General features: G+C 42.5%; 1 protein-coding gene across 1 annotated transcript; it reads right to left on the reverse strand.

Moving 5' to 3' along the window:
- On the reverse strand, nt 1-24,374 carry aldh6a1 (aldehyde dehydrogenase 6 family, member A1). The gene is given in 13 exon segments (XM_072273673.1): nt 1-1,995; nt 6,521-6,619; nt 7,769-7,948; nt 10,594-10,775; nt 11,543-11,732; nt 12,281-12,402; nt 12,717-13,019; nt 13,401-13,479; nt 16,118-16,279; nt 18,850-18,924; nt 22,133-22,174; nt 24,167-24,274; nt 24,276-24,374. Coding segments are annotated over 13 exon segments (1,746 nt in total). The 3' UTR covers nt 1-1,890.
- Between the last annotated feature and the right edge of the window lie 7 nt (nt 24,375-24,381).

The following is a 24,381-nucleotide window of genomic DNA, read 5'->3' on the forward strand; positions in this document are numbered from 1 at the left end:
GATGATGCAATATTTTTAATTTGTCAACCTACATCAAGTATATTCCACATGATTAAGTACAGAACATACAGTCCTCATGTACATCCAAATGATCGTCCCCTCGCCCACCCCAACTGAAGGGTGATAATGCATAACTAACTTATCTTCTGTTATATCTGCCTAGATGCATTGAAGTCAGATTTATTGTCCGCATGAATTCAAAACTTGAGTACAAAAATCACATTGTCTGTGTAAAGATACCAGTATATTGGTTACACAAGCAACAGAAAGTACCATCCATTAACATGCCAGTTGCACACAATATTGTCACCTCAACTAGACATGAGGAAGACCAAGTTATCAATTTTTTTTGGGAGATCTGTGATATTCAAGTCAGTTGTTTGTTGTTGAGCCAGACTATGAACAGGGCTGCAAATAATAAAACGTTTAAAAAGTTTAGAATTAAAAGTCTTTCTACAATGTTGTTTTTGCATGAACGTCATCCACATATTTGTTCTGAAGATTGCCATTTTGTTGCTCATTGATTCCACCTTCCCTACAGTACCACTCAGCAGCAAGCAATGACAATGATATGAAATGGAGAATTAGTCCTAAATGAAATGTTGGAGAAAGTGAACTAGGTAAATAGCAGTTTGAACTGTGGGCAGGACAGAGAGCAGCAGGTTAACTTTGCTTAGTGATTATCAGTTATGTGCTACATGATCAGAATTTGCTATCCACCTTTCCAGCAGAAGCTGCTGCATACCATTCACGAGATAGAACCATGTCAACGCCACAATAACTGTGGCTCTGCTGCTTGCCCTGAACGGGACCTGGTTTCTCAAATGTCCCAGTTTGAGTTTGTTTTGACCTGTCTTTCACAGTATCTCACCACACAAGGGAATGACCTGAGCCACTACAACAACTCATTTTCATCTAACTTTGCCAGAGTGTACTAGTCTGAAACTCTCTCCCAAAATTAATCATTTTCTTATTAAGGTTATTGGCATATAAAGCACAACAGTTAAAACTAAATCACATTTTCATAACTATAAGAGTGCATTTTATATAGAAAATAATCTTAGTCGCATTTGCCTTTTACTAACAATTGCTGTTCATAACTATATAGTTTCCTTTCCACTTACTGGAACTACGAGAACATCCTTTTAGAACAGAGATGAGGAATTTCTTTAGCCAGAGTGGTGAATTTGTGGAACTCATTGCCACAGGTGGCTGTAGAGGTCAAGTTATTGGGTATATTTAAGGCAGAGGTTGATAGATTCTTATTAGTCAGGGCATAAAGGGATACAGGAAGGAAGAAGGCAGGAGATTGGGGCCGAAAGGGTAAATGAATCAGCCATGATAAAGTGGTGGAGCAGACTCAATGGGCCAAATGGCTCTTATATCTTATGGTCTTCTATAATGACTAATAACAAAGTTAAAATAATCATTACAATACCCATACAGTTGCAGAATTCATAATTTTTTCGGCCACTTCAGTTACACTCTCAACAAGCTGCAAAGATCACGTACTTCCACATACATGTTTTAAATCACATCTTGAGAGAGTAAACTAAGCAAACAAAAGCTCAAGTTGGACAGGGAAGAGAATTACATTTTTTTTTGTTTAGCATCTTGCTCCATTTATGAACAGATGAGTTGTCTGATTAGAAATTAATTTTTCTTTACAGATCAGAAACACAGTAGGGATGTTATGTTCAAAGTTGCCAGGGTATTCAAGTGATTAGTTTCCCACCCCTTTCCATTCCTGTGCACACCTCTTACAATCACCCAGGGTTAAGTTGCACCTTCCCCACTCATTTCCATCTTAAATTCTCCACTGGTCAGATCAGGAAAGTCAAGACCAAGGAGTGTGCTGAACATGCAGCTTGCCATTTCAATAACATGAACTTAGCGTCCCATTGTTGGCATGACAACAGCTGGGCTGGATAAGGTTGAATCTTCTTCCTTCCACTGTGAGGTTACAGTCTTTATCTGAGTGTAAAACTGAATGCCCTGGAAAAGTAGAAAAGCAGATGAATTAAACGTATATACAGATGGTACTGTTCCTGAAGAAGGACCTCAGCCCAAAATGTCAACTGTTTACTCTTTTCCATAGATGCTGCCCGAAGTTCCTCCAACACTTTGTCTGTTGCTTTTGAGAAAATGTTAAGCTATTGATCAAGCTTTGGGCATCTATCTTTCATTTGATTAGTTTCTGACCAGGGTATTCTACTTTTTAGTTTTACTCTAGAGATTTTGAGGTGCGCCGGCCTGTTACAGCCGCTCCGACTAGTTTTCTTACTTTTTTAACTTGCCTTATTTGTTGTATTTTTTCCCCCCACGGTAACACGTTAAAGCTGCACCCTATCTAACATGCTGGTGGAGAGAGTTTTATTTGGGTTTTTAGCGCTGGAAATAGTTACATTCGGACACGTCTCATTAGCGGGGCAGCAGTATGGTCACATTGTTTATTCCAGGGGCCAGCTGATTGCGCTTATGCCCACCGGTTTAGCAAACAGAGCAGCAGACACCCCTACTGAGATCTGGAGGAAAACACAGAGGATGCAGAGGGGGATTAAAAAGGCGAGGGAAGAGGACCGGGTTGAGACAACAGAGACTTATGGAGAAGAGGAGTTATAAGCCGTGTCTCCCCTCTCTCATTATGGGCAATGTGAGATCTCTGGGTAATAAAATGGACGAGTTGACGGTGCTAGCCAGGAGTCAGAGAACATTTCGGGAGAGCAGTGTCATGTGCTTTACTGAGACGTGGCTGCACGAGGACATACCCGACCAAAGCGTTTCCATAGAGGGCTTCCAGACTGTTCGGGCTGACCAGAATTGCACTGAGAGTAAAGGAGGGGGGCTTGCTGTTCTGGTAAACAACAGATGATGCAATCCTGGTCATATTACGATCAAGGAACGTGTTTATAGCCCAGATATTGAACTTTTTGCTGTTGGGACTCCGGCCATATTATTTGCCAAGGGAAATCTCACATGCAATTGTGGTTGCTGTGTACATCCCTCCCTGTCAACCCGATGTCGGCGTGTAACATCATTTACACCGTCATAGCCAGATTACAAACCCAGCACCTGAGTGCCCTCATTACCATCTCGGGTGACTTTAACCAGGTTACCATGGCTAGAATATTGCCTAACTTCACGCAGTGTGTGAGCTGTACAACCAGAGGGGAGAGGACTCTGGATTTGATGTACGCTAACGTTAAGGATGCATACAGCTCCTCTCCCCTCCCCCCATTGGGAAGGTCAGATCACAACCTGGTGCATCTCAAACCCTGCTACGTGCCTCTGGTGAACAGTAAACCTGCAACCTCAAGGACAGTGAGGAAATGGTCGGAGGAGGCTTATGAGGCGCTCCAGGGTTGTTTTGAGGTGACAGACTGGCAGGCACTCTGTGAGCCACATGGAGAGGATATTGATGGGCTCACAGAGTGCATCACTGATTACATCAACTTCTGTGTGGACTGCAATGTTCCGGCAAGAACTGTCCTTTGTTATTCAAATAACAAGCCATGGGTAACAAAGGACATTAAGGACATCCTGAATGCTAAAAAGAGGGCGTTTAGAGATGGAAATAGGGAGGAGCTGAGGGCAACACAGAGGAACCGGAAAGCCAGAATCAGGGAGGCTAAAGACAGGTACAGGAGGAAGCTTGAGTGGAAACTCCAGCAGAACAACATGAGAGAAGTCTGGAGTGGGATGAGGACCATCACTGGGTTCTGGCAAACCAACAACAGAGGAGCTGAAGGCAGTGTGGACAGGGCCAACGAACTTAACCTGTTCTTTAACAGATTTGACATTGTGGCCCCTGCCCATGCCCCACATGATTCATCTGTTGTCAGCCCCCAACCAACACATATTCCACTCTCCCCTCCTCACAGCCCCCCACCCTGCACCATGACTACACCCCTCCCCCACATGAAACCACCACAGTGGGCTTCACAGCTGAACAGGTGAGAAGACAGTTGAAATGTCTCCACCCAAGCAAGGCTGCAGGCCTGGATGGTGTCAGCACCAGGGTGCTCAAAGCCTGTGCCCCTCAGCTATGTGGAGTATTTCACCGTGTCTTCAACCTGAGCCTGAGTCTCCAGAGGGTTCCTGTGTTGTGGAAGATGTCCTGCCTCATCCCTGTGCCGAAGACGCCGCGCCCCAGCGGCCTCAATGACTACAGACCGGTGGCATTGACCTCCCACATCATGAAGACCCTGGAGAGACTCGTTCTGGAGCTGCTCCGGCCTATGGTCAGACCACACATAGACCCCCTCCAGTTCGCCTACCAGCCCCGACTAGGAGTTGAGGATGCCATCGTCTACCTGCTGAACCGTGTCTACGCCCACCTGGACAAGCCAGCGAGCACTGTGAGGGTCATGTTTTTTGACTTCTCCAGTGTGTTCAACACCATCCGCCCTGTTCTGCTGGGGGAGAAGCTGACAGTGATGCAGGTGGATGCTTTCCTGATATCATGGATTATTGATTACCTGACTGGCAGACCACAGTACGTGTGCTTGCAACACTGTGTGTCAGACAGAGTGGTCAGCAGCACTGGGGCTCCACAGGGGACTGTCTTGTCTCCCTTTCTCTTCACCATTTACACCTCGGACTTCAACTACTGCACAGAGTCTTGTCATCTTCAGAAGTTTTCTGATGACTCTGCCATAGTTGGATGCATCAGTAAGGGAGATGAGGCTGAGTACAGGGCTACGGTGGGAAACTTTGTCACATGGTGTGAGCAGAATTATCTGCAGCTTAATGTGAAAAAGACTAAGGAGCTGGTGGTGGACCTGAGGAGGGTTAAGGCACCGGTGACCCTTGTTTGCATCCAGGGGGTCAGTGTGGACATGGTGGAGGATTACAAATACCTGGGGATACGAATTGACAATAAACTGGACTGGTCAAAAAACACTGAGGCTGTCTACAAGAAGGGTCAGAGCCGTCTCTATTTCCTGAGGAGACTGAGGTCCTTTAACAACTGTCGGACGATGCTGAGGATGTTCTACGAGTCTGTGGTGGCCAGTGCTATCGTGTTTGCTGTTGTGTGCTGGGGCAGCAGGCTGAGGGTAGCAGACACCAACAGAATCAACAAACTCATTCATAAGGTCAGTGATGTTGTGGGGATGGAACTGGACTCTTTGATGGTGGTGTCTGAAAAGAGGATGCTGTCCAAGTTGCATGCCATCTTGGACAATGTCTCCCATCCACTACATAATGTACTGGGTGGGCACAGGAGTACATTCAGCCAGAGACTCATTACACCGAGATGCAACACTGAGCGTCATAGGATGTCATTCCTACCTGTGGCCATCAAACTTTACAACTCCTCCCTTGGAGGGTCAGACATCCTGAGCCAATAGGATGGTCCTGGACTTATTTCCATCTGGCATAATTTACACATTATTTAATTATTTATGGTTTTATATTGCTATATTTATACTCTATTCTTGGTTGGTGCAACTGTAACGAAACCCAATTTCCCTCGGGATCAATCAAGTATGTCTATCTGTCTATCTAAATTCAATACCAGTCTGCTGTGAGGAAGCTCAAAACCAAAGGAACAAAAATTAAAATAATTGAACAATGAATGATCACAATGAAGTCAATTACAATGAAGTATCACCCCAAATGGCAATGAGAATCAATTGACATGGGGAAACCATGCACAAGGATGGATGTGTTGAGTGATCAGTGGCAAGGAATGGGTAAATGGCAACTGAATTCAGGTCATGGAATTGCACTCAGAATGGGCAATCCTCCTCTGATCAATTTTTTGCCAATATAGACAATATAGCATGTGAGAGCCAGAATCTGTTCCTCATGAAAGTAGGTATTACATGTATCTGAAACCTTATTAGAAAATATAATTTTAACCTCTCTTCCATTAATATGGAGACACCTCTGAAATTCCTGGTCCTTTATCTTTTCACGCTTCTTAACAACACTTGGTGGGTGACTGCCATGTCATCAGGATCTAAAATGCAACAAACTGGATCCCAAACCCAATGTGTACCAGATGCCTGACACAGTTTGACCAAAGTTGTGTTGGTTAAACTACTTTGAAGGTTATATCTACATTTAGTATTCATTATTTACAAACAGACTGTTCTAGTCCACCAAACTGCACAGCAATCCACCATTTAACATTAGCCTAATCAGAGGATTATTTACAATAACCAATTAACTTATTAATTGGACTGTGGGAGGAAACCGGAGCACCCGTAAGAAACCCACATGGTTCACGGGAATGTACAAACTCCTTACAGACAGTGCCAGAACTGAACTCCAAACTCCAGAACTCCTTGAACTGCAATAGCATCATACTAACCCGTATGCTCCTTTGGCTTTGAACACAAACTGGAGAGAACCATCTGATCTGCCGCAAGCTTTTCTAGTTCTGCAGAACCCTTAATTTTCTGATCTTAGAAAAAATATATTGACCTTTTTTTTTTTAAAATAATTCCAATGACCCAGCCTTCAAAAACCAGGTGGTACTACACACAATTGTGTTGGGGATGAGCATACATACCTGTTTGCCGTAAAAATTGGTATCACCTCTGAATGAGTGCCTTGATCCAGTGAATGAGAACATGGGCAGTGGAACTGGGATAGGCACATTCACTCCAATCTGAAAATATTACAGACAGTTACAAAAGATTAAAACAGAACAACATCAAAATAGATGCTCTCTCTGCAGTAACTGAGGGCTGTACATCCCTGTTTGCAATTCCCAATTATCAAGATGCTTTGAAACATTGGAGAGTTCAAATGAGGGGGAAACCATGGCAGCAGCTGAATTGTAAAATGAGATTATAGAGAGTAAAAAAAAGCAAAACCAGCTAGCCTTGATGATTCTATACAAAGGTGTAAATCTAAGTTCCAGTTACTGTCAGTTTAATGTAAACATTAAATTGCCCTTGGAGACACAAGAGACTGTAGATGCTGGAATCTGGAGGAGCATTTACGAAGGAAACTGGACCATTGTTATTCAGGTGAAGGTACTTCATCTGGATAGGATCTTAATCCCAAAATGTCATTTGTCTGACCTGCTGAGTTCATCCAGAAGTTCTTTTGTTTTGCATTAAACTGCACTTTTGCATCCTGGATACATGTTAAGGCTGGATGACTTTGGGTATTACATTATCAAAATAACATTATACTGATTGAGTTTGCAGTAACTGACTGAACACTGTAGAAGCTTTAGGTAGCAGACAAATAATGCTTTTTGTCATCTTTTATTCAGAATATCTTGCAGAATTCTGAAGGTCCATCTAAATAAAACTCTAGTGCCAGAGAGATACAGCACAAACGCAGGGGTTTCGGCCCACATTGACCACTACTCTACCCCATTCACACTGGTGCTATATATTTTCTCCACGTTCTCTCTAAATGCTACCATTCACGTACATACTCAGGGCAATTTACAATGGCCAGTTAACCCACCAACCTGCATGTCTTTAACATGGGGGCTAACTAGGGAAGCTGGAGGAAACCCATGTGATCATGGGGAAAATGTGCCAACTGCACACAGACAGCAGCTGAGATCAAGAGTGAACCCGGATATCTGGTACTGCAACGAAGCTGAGCCATTAGCTGCACTGCTGTGTTATTAAAGTCTTGTCGGTCATATTGAATTGTTTCCTCCCAAAACAGTTTCAATAGTTTAATCAATAATTAAAATGTTGTACTTTGAAATCAATCAGCAACCAGCTGTAACTAAGGTTAGGTCCGTGGAGAACCATTCAAGTAAACTTGCAACCCTCAATTTAAAACACACCTGCCCAACGTCAACTTGGTGTGTGTATTTACGAGCTGTGGCACCATTGGTGGTGAAGATGGCAGTGCCATTTCCATATGGATTCTGGTTGATGATATCAACTGCTTCATCTAGCGTGTCTGCCTCAAGGACAATCAGGACTGGGCCAAAGATCTCCTCAGTGTAGCATTTCATATGAGGCTAAGGAGGAAAGAGGAGAAAAACAATTTAATAATTTTATACACATTCTACTTTGCTTCATTGATCATCCTAACAGATGGAGTTAGGCAGTCTGGTCCTACTTCTGCACCAAAACGCTGTCTATCTCATAGAAATCTAAACTGGCCCATAATCCCCAATCTCTAACAAAGAAAGCTTAGAAAAAGGATTGCATTTTCTCTTCGTATATGATGAATAAACACTTCTTGGGCTTCCAGCTGGGTACAGTTATCAGTTATAACTTAAAAATAAAACTTAGTTTTATTTGTGACATGTACATCAATACAGTGAAATGTGTTGTTTGCATCAAATTAGTGATCAGCGCTAACATAACTTGCCCACAGCTTACTAACCCTAACCCATGTGTCTTTGGAATGTGGGAGGAAACCAGAACACCTGAAGGAAACCAAGGTACTCATGGGGAGAATGCACAAACCTTTTACAGACAGTTGGAATTGAACCCCAATCTTTCAGCTGGCACTATAATAACGTTATGCTAATCGCACCACTATCGTGCCACCCTTAACTTTGATTTACACCGGTGCCTTTTGAAACAAATTTAAATGTCACCATCATTTTCATGTTACTTCTACTGGTTCTTCCCTGCAGACCTCTAGTTCATTCAGCCCTAAAATCCTTCTGAAGTCGGAATCAGCCAGCTTCCAGTCTGTAGCTCAGGAGAAAGTGGCAACCTTATTCTTGAACCTTCAATAGAGTCAGGAAAGTATTTCAAATTTGGGGGTAGTTAGAGCTTTTTAACCTGATAAAACAAATGAATGATTTAAACCCCTTCCATCCACATTTATACGTGCAATTCAATTACTGGAACGTACCCAGAACTCTGATCATAACAAGATCTTACTTTAGGGTAATTAGCTAGTGTAAGGGGTTTCTTCTTTTATGTTAGAAAATAAAACATAATAGTACAGCACAGTACAGGCCCTTCGGCCCACAATGTTGTACCGACCCTCAAACCCTGCCTCCCATATAAGCCCCCACCTTAAATTCCTCCATATACCTGTCTAGTAGTCTCTTAAGCTTCACTAGTGTATATGCCTCCACCACTGACTCAGGCAGTGCATTCCACGCACCAACCACTCTCTGAGTAAAAAACCTTCCTCTAATATCCCCCTTGAACTTCCCACCCCTTACCTTAAAGCCATGTCCTCTTGTATTGAGCAGTGGTGCCCTGGAGGAGAGACGCTGGCTATCCAGTCTATCTATTCCTCTTATTATCTTGTACACCTCTATCATGTCTCCTCTCATCCTCCTTCTCTCCAAAGAGTAAAGCCCTAGCTCCCTTAATCTCTGATCATAATACACACTCTCTAAACCAGGCAGCATCCTGGTAAATCTCCTCTGTACCCTTTCCAATGCTTCCACATCCTTCCTATAGTGAGGTGACCAGAACTGGACACAGTACTCCAAGTGTGGCCTAACCAGAGTTTTATAGAGCTGCATCATTACATCGCGACTATTAAACTCTATCCCTCGACTTATGAAAGCTAACACCCCATAAGCTTTCTTAACTACCCTATCCACCTGTGAGGCAACTTTCAGGGATCTGTGGACATGTACCCCGAGATCCCTCTGCTCCTCCACACTACCAAGTATCCCGCCATTTACTTTGTACTTTGCCTTGGAGTTTGTCCTTCCAAAGTATACCACCTCACACTTCTCTGGGTTGAACTCCACCTGCCACTTCTCAGCCCACTCCTGCATCCTATCAATGTCTCTCTGCAATCTTCAACAATCCTCTACTCTATCTACAACACCACCAACCTTTGTGTCATCTGCAAACTTGCCAACCCACCCTTCTACCCCCACATCCAGATCGTTAATAAAAATCACGAAAAGTAGAGGTCCCAGAACAGATCCTTGTGGGACTGCGCATGTTAATCAAAATGGCTTCTTTGTTATGTTAAATGCTGATAAAATTCTTTTGCTAGCAGTTTGCTTGGGTTATATTAGTATTAACAGAGCGAGTGAACCAATGGGTGTCCGTGTTATTCTTTCTTGGGGTGATATGCTGTCTCATATGGCTGGGAAACGGGGATATGGCGGGGAGTTGGAGGAGAGACTGGGAGGACGACAGATTTGCTGGGAGTGCTCTGGTTCATCACTCCGGGTGGTCCTGAGCTGCGAGTCGAGTGGGTCCGAGTTGATCGCAGGGGGAAGAAAGATGGTCCCGAGCTCCAACTGTGTGCACGAAGAAGTTGAACTTTGATAAGTTTGGCACCTTTTTCATTCCTTTTTTTAAAAAAAATTGTACCTTTATTAATCTCATAGTCCTAGTAAGATTTATAAAGCGTAACTTGTAAAACGTACATTGTGTGCTGGCTGATGATTGATGTTTGAAGCCGAATCAGGTGGCATTACACAGCAACCGACGTAATCAGGAGACAAGGGTGAGCCGCGGACGGGGTTTCCCCTAGATAAATACGAGCCAATATAGCTGAGCATTACACTAGCTAGTACAACTGTAAGGTAGAGGACATGAAGATTATTCCATCCATAACATTTCTCAGTGACTGGTGCTAGCTTCATTGGTGATAAACATCCATGTTAAGGACCAAATTGAAACAAGTTGTCTTGCATTTAATAAAGGGCCAACAAAGCTGCCTTACCTTGACTCCAGCAAGGATGGTGGGTCCTACAAAGTTGCCATTTTCATATCCTTTCACCTGGATAGTCCGTCCATCCAGCAGTAGTGTAGCACCCTCGTTCAACCCACTCTGGACCAGGTCACACACCCGGGCCTTTGCCTGAGGGGAGATGAGGGGTCCAAGGTCTGCATCTGGCTGGTCACCTGGTGTCAGGAAGGAAAAGATGTTAAGTACATAAATCAACTAAGTGAATCCTCACCCCTTCAGAATGTGGGCAAGTCTACTTGAGTCAAGATTGCAAACAGAGCACGTAACAAGCAAGGTACTTTTCCTCACTCTTCCATCCCTCTTACAGTTTCTACAAGTGTCAGGATGGCAAGAATCAGGTTGATTATAAAGGAATCCAAAGGGAAGTGGAAAGCAGAGAGGCAAAGGAAGTGTATGAGAAAAAGATGAGCTGTCAACTTAAATGAGAATTCAAAAGTGTTCGTGAAGCTTATAAATAGTAAAAAGATAATACATGGAGGAGTGTAGCAATCAGGAAAAGCATCGTAAAAGGTACTAAATGAGTACATTACATGCCATCAGTGGTGAAGAGGGTGCTTCCAAAACAATGAAGGTAGAGTTGTACAAAGATAAACTTGCTTCATGTCCAACAAGTTCTCAGCAACTAACAAACAACCATTTAAACAAAACCTACATTAATCCCATTTTATTTTCCCCACACCCCTATCAACTTATCTTTATTAACTCGACTTTACGGACCAAATGGGAGACAGCCTAAGATTTTAAGAACCAAGCAGGGATAAAAATTGCACGGATACTGCACCGAATCTTCTAGTACTCCTTGGTTATAGAAGGTCATTGCAGAGGGATAGAGAGTGATAAATGTTCAGAAAAAAGTAGTAGACACCTACTGCATCATACTGTTTATACTCACTGTATTAAACCAATTGAAAAACAAAGACACCTGCATTGACTCTCAATTTCTTCGCCTCTTCCACCAGTTCAGGCAGCCAAGTTTTAGCTTCCCCAACCAGGACAGCAGTACACAGAGCCATACAACGCTGCCCAGCTGCTCCAAAAGCTGCACCAACCAGCTGATTTAAAGTGTTCCCCTTGTTGGCATCAGGCATCACCACTCCATGGTTCTTAGCACCCTGAAAGTTCATAGTTAAGAGTGATAAGCCGGTACCACCCAATACCCTAAGAGTAAATACACAACCAAAGACAGACTGGAACAACAGAACTTCTAAAGTAATGCCTGTTTCAAAATACCAGTAATTTCAATCTATGAAACATTTACTAAACTGATTCCTTTAACTGAGTGAAATCCTGAAACTCACTCATTTGGGTGATGAGCAGTTTAAAACAGTAGAAAAATTCTATCAATCGTGACCAGCAACAAATGCTTTAATTTAAACTGAGCTTTTTACAATTTATATCAAGTAATCCATGGTTTACTTTTCAAACCAAGGCTTACATCAAGTTAGTTACAAGACTTTCTGCATATATACTCTACACTAATCAAATTTTAACAGGTCACAGCAGAACACTGGTAAAACATACAACCTGCACAAAGCCTGAAAATACAATCCTAAGAAAGTTACTGCATTTATAGGTGGGCAGGAGGGCCAGGAAATAGTTTATTTATTTTTTCCTCTATACGAAGAAAGACCGAGTGGCAGGAAAGGTACAAAGTATTCACCATGTTGGACTGTACTCTCTTGCCGTTTTTGGAGCCCCTTGTGTAGATGTACTCGCCAGCCTGATTGGACCCCACAAAGCTGATAGCCTTGATAGCTGGGTGATCACAAATAAAGTTCACAGCTGGAAATAAAATGAGAAATTACTACATTATTCTCTTTTCTCAACAATGCTATAGCAAGGATAAAAAGGTGCAATCTGAACATGAAGGCATGCAATCCTCAATCAAACATGCTAAAGGGGTGTACAACCTTACACCAAGCTTTGTGTGCTGAAATGCAAGTAAATGTATTATGTTGGTAGCCATCTATTATCCTGTATTGTAAAATTGCAGTTACTTGACACTACTACATCCCATGTCTAAAATGTTTAAGAAATTATTCCAGCTTTGACGTTAATTTTCATAATCAATTTACAGATATGCTTTAGGTTTTTACCGTCATGTTGACCATGGATAATATTAAGTGTGCCATCTGGAGCTCCTGCATCTTGCAATAACTTGGCCAACAACATGGCAGCTCCAGGTACTCGCTCTGATGGCTTAAGCAGGTAGGTGTTTCCACAGACCAAAGCCAAAGGGAACATCCACAGTGGAATCATAGCTGGGAAGTTAAATGGGGTGATGCCAGCACACACTCCTAATGGCAAACGGTATGTGAACGTGTCCATGTCTTTGGTGATGGAGGGCAGGGTCTCACCAAGCATGAGAGACGTGATACTGCAAGTATGCTCAACAACCTCTGTGGGAAGGAAAGGAAAGCAGAGATTTAATATACAGGACAAATAAATACCCCTAACGCAGCTATAAACTTGAAAAAGATGAGCTACCTGAATAGTATTTTAGAAAGTATTCTCAAAAGTATGTGGCAAACTAATACAATGAAAAGAAAAGATAAAGTTGTCTCTACATCGTGATTTGGAAACAATACCAGAAAGATTTTGTAAATATTTAAAGGAAAAGCAAAGGAAGAAAGATAGGAGAAAGTTTAAAACAATATGAAAGTGATGGGCCAAAGATTTTCTCTCATCTATGATTACCTTTGTGAATTTCTATTCAAGGCTAAGATTTCAGTAGGAAAGAAAAATACACATCATTATTTAAAGTTTTACACTTCACTTACGCAAGCCCCTGAAAACATCCCCTTCAGCATCTGCCAAGGTTTTTCCTTGTTCTTTTGTAATGAGCTTTGCAATTTCCACCTGTTAATAAATAAAATAAATTAAGACCTGTTTGAATGCACAGAGAAAGAAATCACTTTTTGCACCATAGCATTAACAATGTTTATACAGAATAGAGAAGTCTGCACTCAGGAGGGGTTAAGCCCATGATTTGAAAGACACAAGCTCTTCTGAACTAGCATAGGGAGATGCTAATAAAACACTTATCTGGTGAAAAGGAAAACCATACCATGAAGCTGCAATTTAGTCTAACCTTTGAGTAGTACACTGACAAAATTGGGTACCCTTTTAAGGCAATTGAAGGTTCTAAGTTTCCCATTAAATGAGGCTTAATTTACCCCTTGTTATTGTGTAGCTCGGAGTAATTGGTTAAAAAATATACTAGGACCTCAATTAACATTCAGGATGTTTTTTGGGAAATGAGAGCATGAAATGTATTGAGCCCTTTGCATACTATGCTAAATAAATCAGCTCTAAAAGGGGACATTAGATACCATGCTCTCATTGATTGAACACAAAACATCATTGTCATATTTAGCGAGCTGGTAACCTGCCTTGTCTTGATCTCTCGTTTTGTGTTATCAAGTATCTCGGCAGAAACTCTAATTTGCGGAGCAGACTTGTGGGCTGAATGGCCAAATTCTGCTCCTATGCCTTATTGTCTCTGTTTTCCCCTAGACAAGTAGTGCTATAGCTGGCAAAGAAACTATCAGCCATGATTGAATGGCAGAGCAGAAGTGACAGGCTGAATGGCCTAATTCTGCTTCCACATCGAATAAGTATATAGTGAAATAAAGAGGCCTGATGGATAGTTAGTGGGTCCAACAGCAGGAAGTCGGGAGGTTAATTTTCGCTTTGACCGAGAGAACAAGGTCACCCTCAAAGTGGATCTCCCACCTGGTGAACTGCTTCTCTCACTTTCCACCTCCGATGTTTGCGCCACCCTGAGAAGGGTGAATGTACGGAAGACAGCTGGTCCGGAGTGTGCCATGTGCTCAGAGTCTGTGCAGAGCAGTTGGCCAGGGTCTTCACGGACATTTTCAAACTGTCCGTGGCCCAGGCAGTTGTCCCCACAGGCTTCAAGATCGCCACCATCGTGTCAGTGCCGAAACATTCCACTACCACTGGCCTGAATGACTTCCGCCCAGTTGCACTCACCCCCATCAATGCAAAGTGCTTTGAGAGACTGATTCTATTGCATCTGAAATCCTATTTGCCCACTACCCTAGACCCCCATCAATTTGCCTATCGCACCAACAGGTCTACAGAGGACGCCATCTCCATAGCACTTTACTCTGCCCTGACCCACATGGACAGCCCCAACTCTTACGTCAGAATGCTGCTCATTGACTTTAGTTCGGCATTCAATACTGTGATCCCCTCCAAGCTGATCGCCAAACTTTGCCAGCTTGGTATTAGTTCATCCCTCTGCAATTGGACCTTGGACTTTCTGACTAACAGACCCCAATCTGTTAAGTTCGACAACGTCTCCTCCTCCACTCTCACCCTGAACACCGGCGTGCCTCAAGGCTGTGTGCTGAACCCTCTTCTGTACTCCTTTTTCACCTATGACTGCGTTCCTGCACACGGTTCTAACTCCATAACCAAGTTCACAGACGACACCACGGTGGTTGGCCTGATCAGAGGGGATAACTAGACGGCCTACAGGGACGGGGTCCAGCACCTGGCTGCGTGGTGTACTGACAACAACCTGGCCCTTAACACCCAGAAGACCAAGTAGATTATTGTGGACTTCAGGCATGCTAGGAGCCACAGTCATGTCCCCATCTACATCAACGGAGCTGTAGTGGAGCGTGTATCAAGCTTCAAATTCCTTGGTGTCCACATTTCCGAGGATCTCACCTGGTCCCTGAACTCCTTCATCCTGATCAAAAAGGTGCAACAGTGCCTTTATTTCCTGCGGAGCATCAAGAAAGCTCACCTCTGTCCCAGGATACTGACGGACTTTTACCGCTGTACCATTGAGAGCATACTCACCAACTGCATCTCAGTGTGGTATGGCAATTGTCCCGTATCAGACCGCAAAGCACTCCAGCGTGTGGTGAAAATTGCCCGGTGGATTATTGGCACCCAATTGCCCACCATTGAGAACATCTACCATAAACGCTGCCTGGGCAGGGCAAAAATCATTATAAAAGGATGCATCTCACCCTAACCATGGACTTTTTACTCTCTTCCCATCTGGTAAGTGCTACAGGAGCCTCCGCTCCCGCACCAGCAGGCACAGGAAGAGCTTCTTCCCTGAGGCTGTGACCCTGCTGAACCTCACATCACTGCGCAAAGCAGTATTGCACCCATATTGTAGTCTCAGTACTTTTATATTTGTGTGCTGTAGCACTTACTTTTTATTTGCAGTTATTTTGTAAACAGCACCATTCTTTTGCACTTCTGGTCAGATGCTAATTGCATTTCATTGACTTTGTATCTGTACTCGGCACAATGACAATAAATTTGAATCTAATCTAAAAATAACTTTCCCAAACTGTCTCAATGAGGTTACTTTTGATAAATAATTAGACGGAACTCTTGTGCAATTAAACAAGTCAGTTGTTTACTCAGCATTCTTCATCTCACCACCTCCACCTCAATTGTTTCCCTGAAACTCATCTCGGTAGCACATTTATTCCACATGACTCACCAGGTTTTCTTTGATCAGTTGCTGGTATTTCAGGAAAATCTGCTGCCGAGTCAGTACTGACGTTTCTGACCATGAAACAAAAGCTCGCTCACAGGAATTCACAGCTGCAAGCATCTCCTCCTGAGTGGCCTTTGGGACTTTGCCAATCACTTCATTCGTTGCCTAAAGGTAGACAAGTGAGACACAAGAAACTGTATTTCTGAAATTAAATATAGCCCTGGCAAGGGCACACCTGTATACAGGTCTGGTCTTCCTATTCATGGAAGTATAACTCGAATATAATGAAGGCTAACTCCTGGGATGAGAGGATTGTCCTATCAAAAACAGCTAGGCAATTTGGGTTTGAAATGCTTGCCATTTAGAAGAACGACAGACAACCTTATTCATACATACAAGATCCTAAAGGGGTTTGACAGGGTTGACGTTGAGATGTTTACACTTGTGAGAGTCACAAACAGGAGGATATAATTATAAAATAAGGGCCATTCATTTAAAATCATGGTGTGTAGAAGTTTGAAATGATTGAAGAATTGAAGGCTATGAGGAACTGGCACAGAAGAAAAGTTCAGACCAGCATAGATTAATCATGATCATATTGAATGTCAGACAGGCTGGAGAGTCCTGGTGACCCATGTCTGCTCCTATTTTCTGTGTTTACCACATTAATTCCTGGAGATGGAAGCACTGCCCTCTGATGAGAAATAAAGAAGAGTGGACTTATAAACGTGAAAGAATGAAAGGTAATCACTTTGAAAACGCTTACTGGGCTTGACAGAACAGATGCAGGGTTGATGCTTCCTCTGACTTGGGTATTTAGAACCAAGGATCTTAATAAAGGCACAGCAATTCAGAATATAGGTAAGATTAAGTTTCCCAATCGCAAGGATCGCGAATCTGGATTTTTTTTGGCAGTGGAGGCAAAGATTTTTGGATAAAGAAATAATGGGAAATGGACTGTGTTACAAGATGAAATAAATAAGAGGCTAGGCAAGGATAGTCAAAGGGCTACAGAAGGAAGATTATAGCCCGTTCAGTCACAGGTACAATTGTCACTACCACTGAGGGCGTCGCTGGATCTGGAGATAATATTGTTCAGGTTCTTCAGAAACCACAAATGAGGCAGAATGCTGGAGGAATCCAGCAAGTAGGGCAGCATCGGAGAAGAATAAACAGTCAAAGTTTCAGGCTGAGACCGTGAAGTCTTTGAGGATGAAGGGTTGCAGTCTGACCTGCTGAGTTTCTCCAGCATTTTAAGTGTGATGCTCAGGATTTCCAGCATTTGCAGTATCTCTTGTGTTTATGGTTACAGAACCTTATAAGATGTTCATCATAGTACAGGTCAGATAGGATCAGCCTATATCAGATAAGTAACACAACAAGAGGGAAGCAGCACAAGGACTCCCAAGCCCCTTTGCACTTCAGATTTTTGAATTTTCTCCCCAGTACAGGGATTTTTCAACAACGGCTTCTTCTCCACTGCTGTCAGGTACTTGAACCAGCGAGAAAAACACTAACATGTGTTTGGACAATATTTTTTTTCTTCTCTTAACCTATTCGAACGTTGTTATTTGCTTATATTGTCATGCAAGTTTCATATATTTTATTAACTTAAATTTATGTTAGCTTGTGTTTGTCATGTTTGCGACATTCTGTGCCATTGTTGTAAAGCTATTTTTCCTGGCATCCAAACTTGGGTATGTATGTCACAACAAACTTCAACTTGGCTTATTCCAGCTTTGATTTCTTATGCTTGCAAATGGCATGAACAATTGAATCTCTGAACTTTCAACAAAGGAAGTTGCCTTTATCTTTCCCAAATGTAAAATACAGCAGTTACAGGCAAGTGGTTCAGTGGGAAAATTGCTGCATGCCAATACACAAAGCAAACTCAGAGTTAAAAGGAACTTTCAAAACAATACTGCACACACTTATTGATGTGCCACAGAAAGTATCCTATCCAGACACATCACAGCTTGGTATGGCATCTGCTCTGCACAAGAACGCAAGAAATTGCAGAGAGAATTATGGGCAGAGTTAGGCCCATCATCATGAAATCCAGCCTTCCCTCTATGAGCTCTGTCTACACTTACCACTGCCTCCAGCAAGCAGCCAGCATCATAAAAGATCTCTCCCATCTTGGTCATTCTCTTTCACCGTGCCCCCTCCCCCCCTTCAGACAGGAGATACAAAAGCTTTAAAATATATACCATTAGGCTCAGCAGCACCTACCTGGTGTTAAATACATTATAGGTGAATAATGAGACTGATCTACCTCATTGTGACCCTTGTATCTTACTGTCTACCTGCAATACTTTCTCTAGAACTACAACATGAACTGCATTCTCTTATTGCTTTTCCTTTCATATCACCGTGAAGTACTTATGCTTTGAAATGATTGGAATGGATAGCATGGAAACAAAATATGTGCCAATAATAAATAACATTTTAATACATCCCTCATTGATTTCCCACTTTTATTTGTTGCACAAATACAGATTGTTCACAAAGACTAACAATACTTCTAGCATAGTTCAATATGCATTTAAAATTTTCTTAATTTGTTTTAAAACTGTAAGTGGAAGGCTTCATAGAATATACACAATTCAAGGACTTTTCTTTTTCTAAAACTGAACACCATTTCTTTGCTGATAACCTGTGTGGGGTTTCCAGTTTAAATACTGGGTGAATCAGCTATCTTAAAATTTAAATCAAATATAAAAAGAGATACTCACAGGGTTGTGGATGTCAAGCCATTCAGAAGTATTTGATTCAATAAACTTTCCATTAATAAATAATTTTGTTGTAGGCTGTAAAACAGAATGAGGTCAGTGGACGGTAATGCAGGGACACAATGCACAGCACCAATAGATTAAAATGATAGCTCTGAGAACACTACTAAAGGATGGTGGCACTTTATGTAGTTGGAGGTAAGGACAGCAATGGTCATGGGGAGAAGGCGAGAGAATGGAGCTGAGAAGGAAAATAAATCAGCCATGATTGAATAGCAGAGCACACTCGATGGCCAAATTCTCATTCTGTAGTTCTTAACATTTACAGACAGAATCTATGCCTCCCGAGTTTGGCAACCTGAGCATTATGGGACTCTGTATGGAGCCCCAGTGGCAGTGAAACAGAAATGACAGTGGTATCTGTCATTCAGTTTGTCTGCAACTGTGAATATCTGAACACTGCCTGTTCTTTGAGTCACAGGCAGCTGGATTTGGTCCCATCTCATCCACTTATTCAACATGAATCCATCTCAAAGCTTGTCAAAGCTCAAAATTTATGTTTTTGCTGCCCTTTGAGGAACTTGAGTACCAAAAGCTCAAGGCCCTCTGAAGAAAAAAAAAGCCCCAGTTTTATATGAGCCATCCTTTACTTTTAAACAGTTTCTAGTGCTCCACTTTGTCCAGACCCTAAGAATATTATATGCTTCAATCAAGTCCCTTCCCATTTTTCAAAATTCCAACAAATTCAAGATTAGCTTATCCAGCCTTCCACACAAGGCAAGCAGCCTATTCCAGTTGCTTGTCTAAAACAACCTACCATAAGTTGCTTCCAAGGAACTAATACCTAATAACATATTTAACTTCATGTATGGGGTACTGCAGTGTACACATGGTTTCACTAATGACCAATCTCAGGCAAAACTTACCACTTTTGTATTAGATTCTGCCTCCACATCTTAAAAGTCACTTCATAAGATATAACATTTAATGTGCCTTCTGGAAATCGAAGCGTAGTACATCTCAGTTCCCAACTATGAAATGCTTCTTCATTCAAAGAAATCCAACAAATTAGTCAAACAGAATTCACGTATAACAAAACCATTTGCACACTACAGTACCTCAATACTTCGAATTTTTCTATATAGAATGCTGACTTGTTAATGTGAGAAAAGAAACATTCCCCTCTTTTATAATAGTAAACCATCTTGTGCCAATAAAAATGCACTGGCAAATTACAAACAGCAAGTTATTTTCTCAATGCACTGACTGATTGGCGATTCATTTACAGTACTCATTTCCTGCCACCACAGATTCCTAGTGAGTTTGCACAAAACATTAGTACTTGATGGCCCTGGCCTGGTGCTCATTGGAGCTTAGAAGAATGAGGGATAATCTCATTGAATCCTACCAAATATTGAAATGCCGAGAGGTTATTTCCAATAGTGGGAAAATCTAGGGCCAAAGGGCACAGCCTCAGAATACAAAGCCTCTTTGGAACAGATGAGAAGGAATTACTTTGGCCTGAGGGTGGTGAATCTGTGGAATGCATTGCCACAGCTGTAGAATTCAAGTCATTGGCTTTATTTAAAGTGGAGGTTGATAGGTACTTGATTAGTAAGGGCACCAAAGGTTACTGTGAGGTCAGGAGAATGGTGTTTTGATGGAAAATATATCAGCCACAAATGAATGGCAGAGCTCACTTGATGGGCCAAATGGCCTAATTCTGCTCCAGTTGCACAATCTATAACTAAGTATATGCTCCATTGGGTGGATGAGGCTTTCCCAGATCTGTGTAAAATTCCTGAGAAACAAAGGGTTAAAACCTATCAACCACCCAACATACTAGCAGTATGATGTAAGTATATAACTTAGAGCACATTGTCATTGCCACCACTCATTTCTTTGACTTCCTGATCAATCTCAACTATTTAATGTGCCCATAAAATGGCTTTTTATTTTCAAGTCTCAGTCATATTTTTTCCCATGTATGCATGCTCCAATGTAATAAAGGGATAGGTCAGCAGGCTCATCTGCAATTAAATAAGATTGAATATTTCTACTTCTCGCACTCTTCCTGCCAATTTCATTTAGTGTCCAACAATCTACGAATCTCTGAATAGGCATCCACTTCTCTTCCAACAGAAAATACAAGTTTACCATGAGTGAACAGAGTCACTCCTTACCCAGAGTCTGTGACCCCTTATTCCTCTTCAGTTGAAGGAAATCATTTTTCAAAAAGGTTATTCTTCTTAATGTGGTCTTATTCTATGTAAGCTCTCTTCATTGGAAGGACCTTCTCAGCATTTGCCCTTTCTTTGCTAAACACTTTCTTTAAAAATCTTTTGAATTTGATTCAAGTTTGCTATTCATCCAGTTATTATCAAGCTGACAAGATGCTGTTTTTTTAGGCATCCGTTAGTCTCATGAGACCTTGGATTTGCACCTTGGAAGGTCTCCAGGGTGCAGGCCTGGGCAAGGTTGTATGGAAGATCAGCAGTTGCCCATGCTGCAAGCCTCCCCTCTCCACGCCACCGATGTTGTCCCAGGGAAGGGCATTAGGACCCATACAGCTTGGCACCAGGGTCATCGTTAAGTGCCTTGCTCAAGGACACAACATGCTGCCTCAGCCAGGGCTTGAACTAGCAACCTTCAGATCACTAGACGAACACCTTAACCACTTGGCCACGCGCCAACACTCAACACAAGATGCTCTAACACTGGCGGAAAGTCAGAACAAAGAAACTAGAGGTAAGATTACACCAGAATGCCCCAATGCTCCGCTGATAAAAGTGCTAATTGTTGCTGAACTTTTAACTTTGTTTGAAACTGATTAATGTCAATAATCTTTTCACCAGGTAAAGTGTACTTGCAATAAAAATATAAACCTAACATGCATACCTATGTAACACACACAAAATGCTGGAGGAACTCAGCAGGCCAGGCAGCATCTATGGAAAAGAATACAGTCAACATTTTGGGCAGAGACCCTTTGGCAGGAGGGTCTTTTTCATAGATGCTGCCTGGCCTGCTGAGTTCCTCCAGCATTTTGTGTGTGTTACTTGGATTTTCAACATCTGCAGGTTTTCTCTTGTTTGTGAATGCATATCTATGTAATTAATTACACAGCCCAGCATAAAATTAACGACTTACACTCATGACTTAGCTTCAGGTGCTGGTACAGCACTCAATAGCAATTTTTGATATTTAAAAGTAAAACAAAACAAAGTCATTACCATTGAACAACTACTTTCATTGAATAATTGCACAGCTGCAGGTGTGAACTTACTGGAGATGATGAGTAGCACATCCGTCCCAAACATGGAGTGAGCTGGAACAAAAAGATAAAAACATCATAGTGTAGCTAAAGCTGATCAGCTGTTTAAAAATCCTGACCATCTTTTTTCACCTGCTCCATCAGGACTTCTCTGGACTGTATACATTTCTCTGGCCTACTTCTCCCTCATTTTCTTACAATCGTGCCACTTAATTTTTTTGGAGAATTCTGTGCTGGATACAGAGGCTGGTGGGGTGGCAGGTGAGGACAAGAGGAACCCTATCCCTGGTAGGGTGGTGGGAGGATGGGGTAAGAGCAGAGGTGACTTATCCTTGCAAGTGGAACAAGTGCTACACCTGCCCCTATACCTCCTCTCTCACTGCCATTCAGCGCCCTAAGCAGTCCTTCCAAGTGAGGCAACACCTCACCCATGAGTCTGTTGGGGGTCATATACTGTGTTTGGTGCACCTGGTGTGGCATCCTGTATATCGGTGAGACCCAGCGTAGATTGGGAGACTGACTGCTTCACCGAGCACCAATGCTCCGTCTGCCAGAGAAAGATCTCCCAGTGGCCACCTATTTTAATTCTACTTCCCATTCCAATATGTCCATCCACGGCCTCCTCCACTGTCGTGATGAGGCCACACTTAGGTTGAAGAAACAACACCTTGTATTCTTGTCTGGGTAGCCTCCAACCTGATGGTATGACTTGGTGCAGCACAGCCCCGGGTGGAGGCTCTAGTGCAGTGGATTGCAAGAAGCTGCAGAGGGGTGCAGACTCAGCCAGAACCACCCCCCTCCGCGCACCATCAACGACATCTTCCCAAGATGGTGCCTCAAGAGGGTGGCATCCGCCATTAAAGATCCTCACCATGCCCTCTTCTTCTTACTACCATCAGGGAGGTGGTACAGGAGCCTGAAGAGACATGGTCAGTGTTCTAGGAACAGCTTCTTCCCCTCTGCCATCAGATTTCTTAACAACCCATAAACACTGCCTTACTAGTCCTCTTTGCACTTTTTTTTTGCAACTTACAGTTGGTCTTATAGGGACCTGCTACCGCAGAACAAATTCCAATGAGAATAAACCTGATTTCCACGATATGTCTCTTACATTACTTTTCCGAAAATTTCCCTACATTGATATAAAAATCACCAGCTGCAATCTCCCGACTTATCTCCACCGTCCCTTTCCAATAGGGAACAAAATATTCACGCACTTTCAGGAAAACAAGAGCAAAAGATGCTCCAGAGTTGTGAACCAAAGACAGACCTTTCCAGCAAGTACGAACCAATAAATAACGAGCATTGGAAGCCACCCACTAACGTTGACCTACAGGGTTGTTTCCAAGCGAAGGAACTACAGACCTTGAATACAAAGTAAAAAGGAATCTGCTTTTCTTTCAGACATTTCGACCAGAAGCTGCAAGAAACAAAGATTTCTGCGGAGAAAGACATCAGAATCGGTGACAGTTAAACGATTAATTAGTTGCAACCTCAAAAAGCCCTTGGTCGTGAAGCACTAAGGTAGAACTATAATAAACAACGCCAAAAAAAAAAGACAACTGGATTTTCCTTTCAGGGAAATCACTGGAAAGCGACTGAAGTTTGCAACCTGATCATTAAAGACGAGAAAATTAGAGGGGTGGTCTACAACTAGATGTGAAAAAGTGCAAACCCCCTGCACGCAAAAATGGCGACTTAGTTTCTGCAACAGAGTTTCCAGAGGAGTCACCAAACGAACAGAAGCAAAAGTAATATAAAATTATGACATAACGAAATAAATCAGTACAAACCATGTAGACAGAACATTGTTGTTTCCGCTGGTTGGTAAATAGGGAACACACAAAAAAAAACCCAAAATACCAACCACTCATATTGCTTACTGCCAGGTAGAGAGTTTGGATTAGCTCATTGAAGGCTGCAGGATGCGTTAGGTCTGTCTTGCACACAATTAAAAAAATAACCGCTACAGGAGGCTCTGGAACACTAATAAGAAAGTCTCCAATGGTAATTTTTTCCCCTATTTCTCCTCTGCTGCAGGTTTACCTTGTGCCTGAAGGCTATTCTGAGGATTGCTGCCATGATTGAAGCGACCAGCCGATAACAGCTGAACGAGGGGAGAGGGCGCACGAAAAACCGCGAAAGGCCGACCCAGCTGGGGGGCGGGGCCTCCTGTCAGCGCCTTGACGTACCCGCGCAGCCTCCACCCACCGCCTATTATCATTGGTCCACTCCGACGTCCATCCAAACCCATCTTACAA

This window comes from Mobula birostris, chromosome 1, assembly GCF_030028105.1.
Source record: "Mobula birostris isolate sMobBir1 chromosome 1, sMobBir1.hap1, whole genome shotgun sequence".
In the NCBI taxonomy this organism is placed as follows: Eukaryota; Metazoa; Chordata; class Chondrichthyes; order Myliobatiformes; family Myliobatidae; genus Mobula; species Mobula birostris.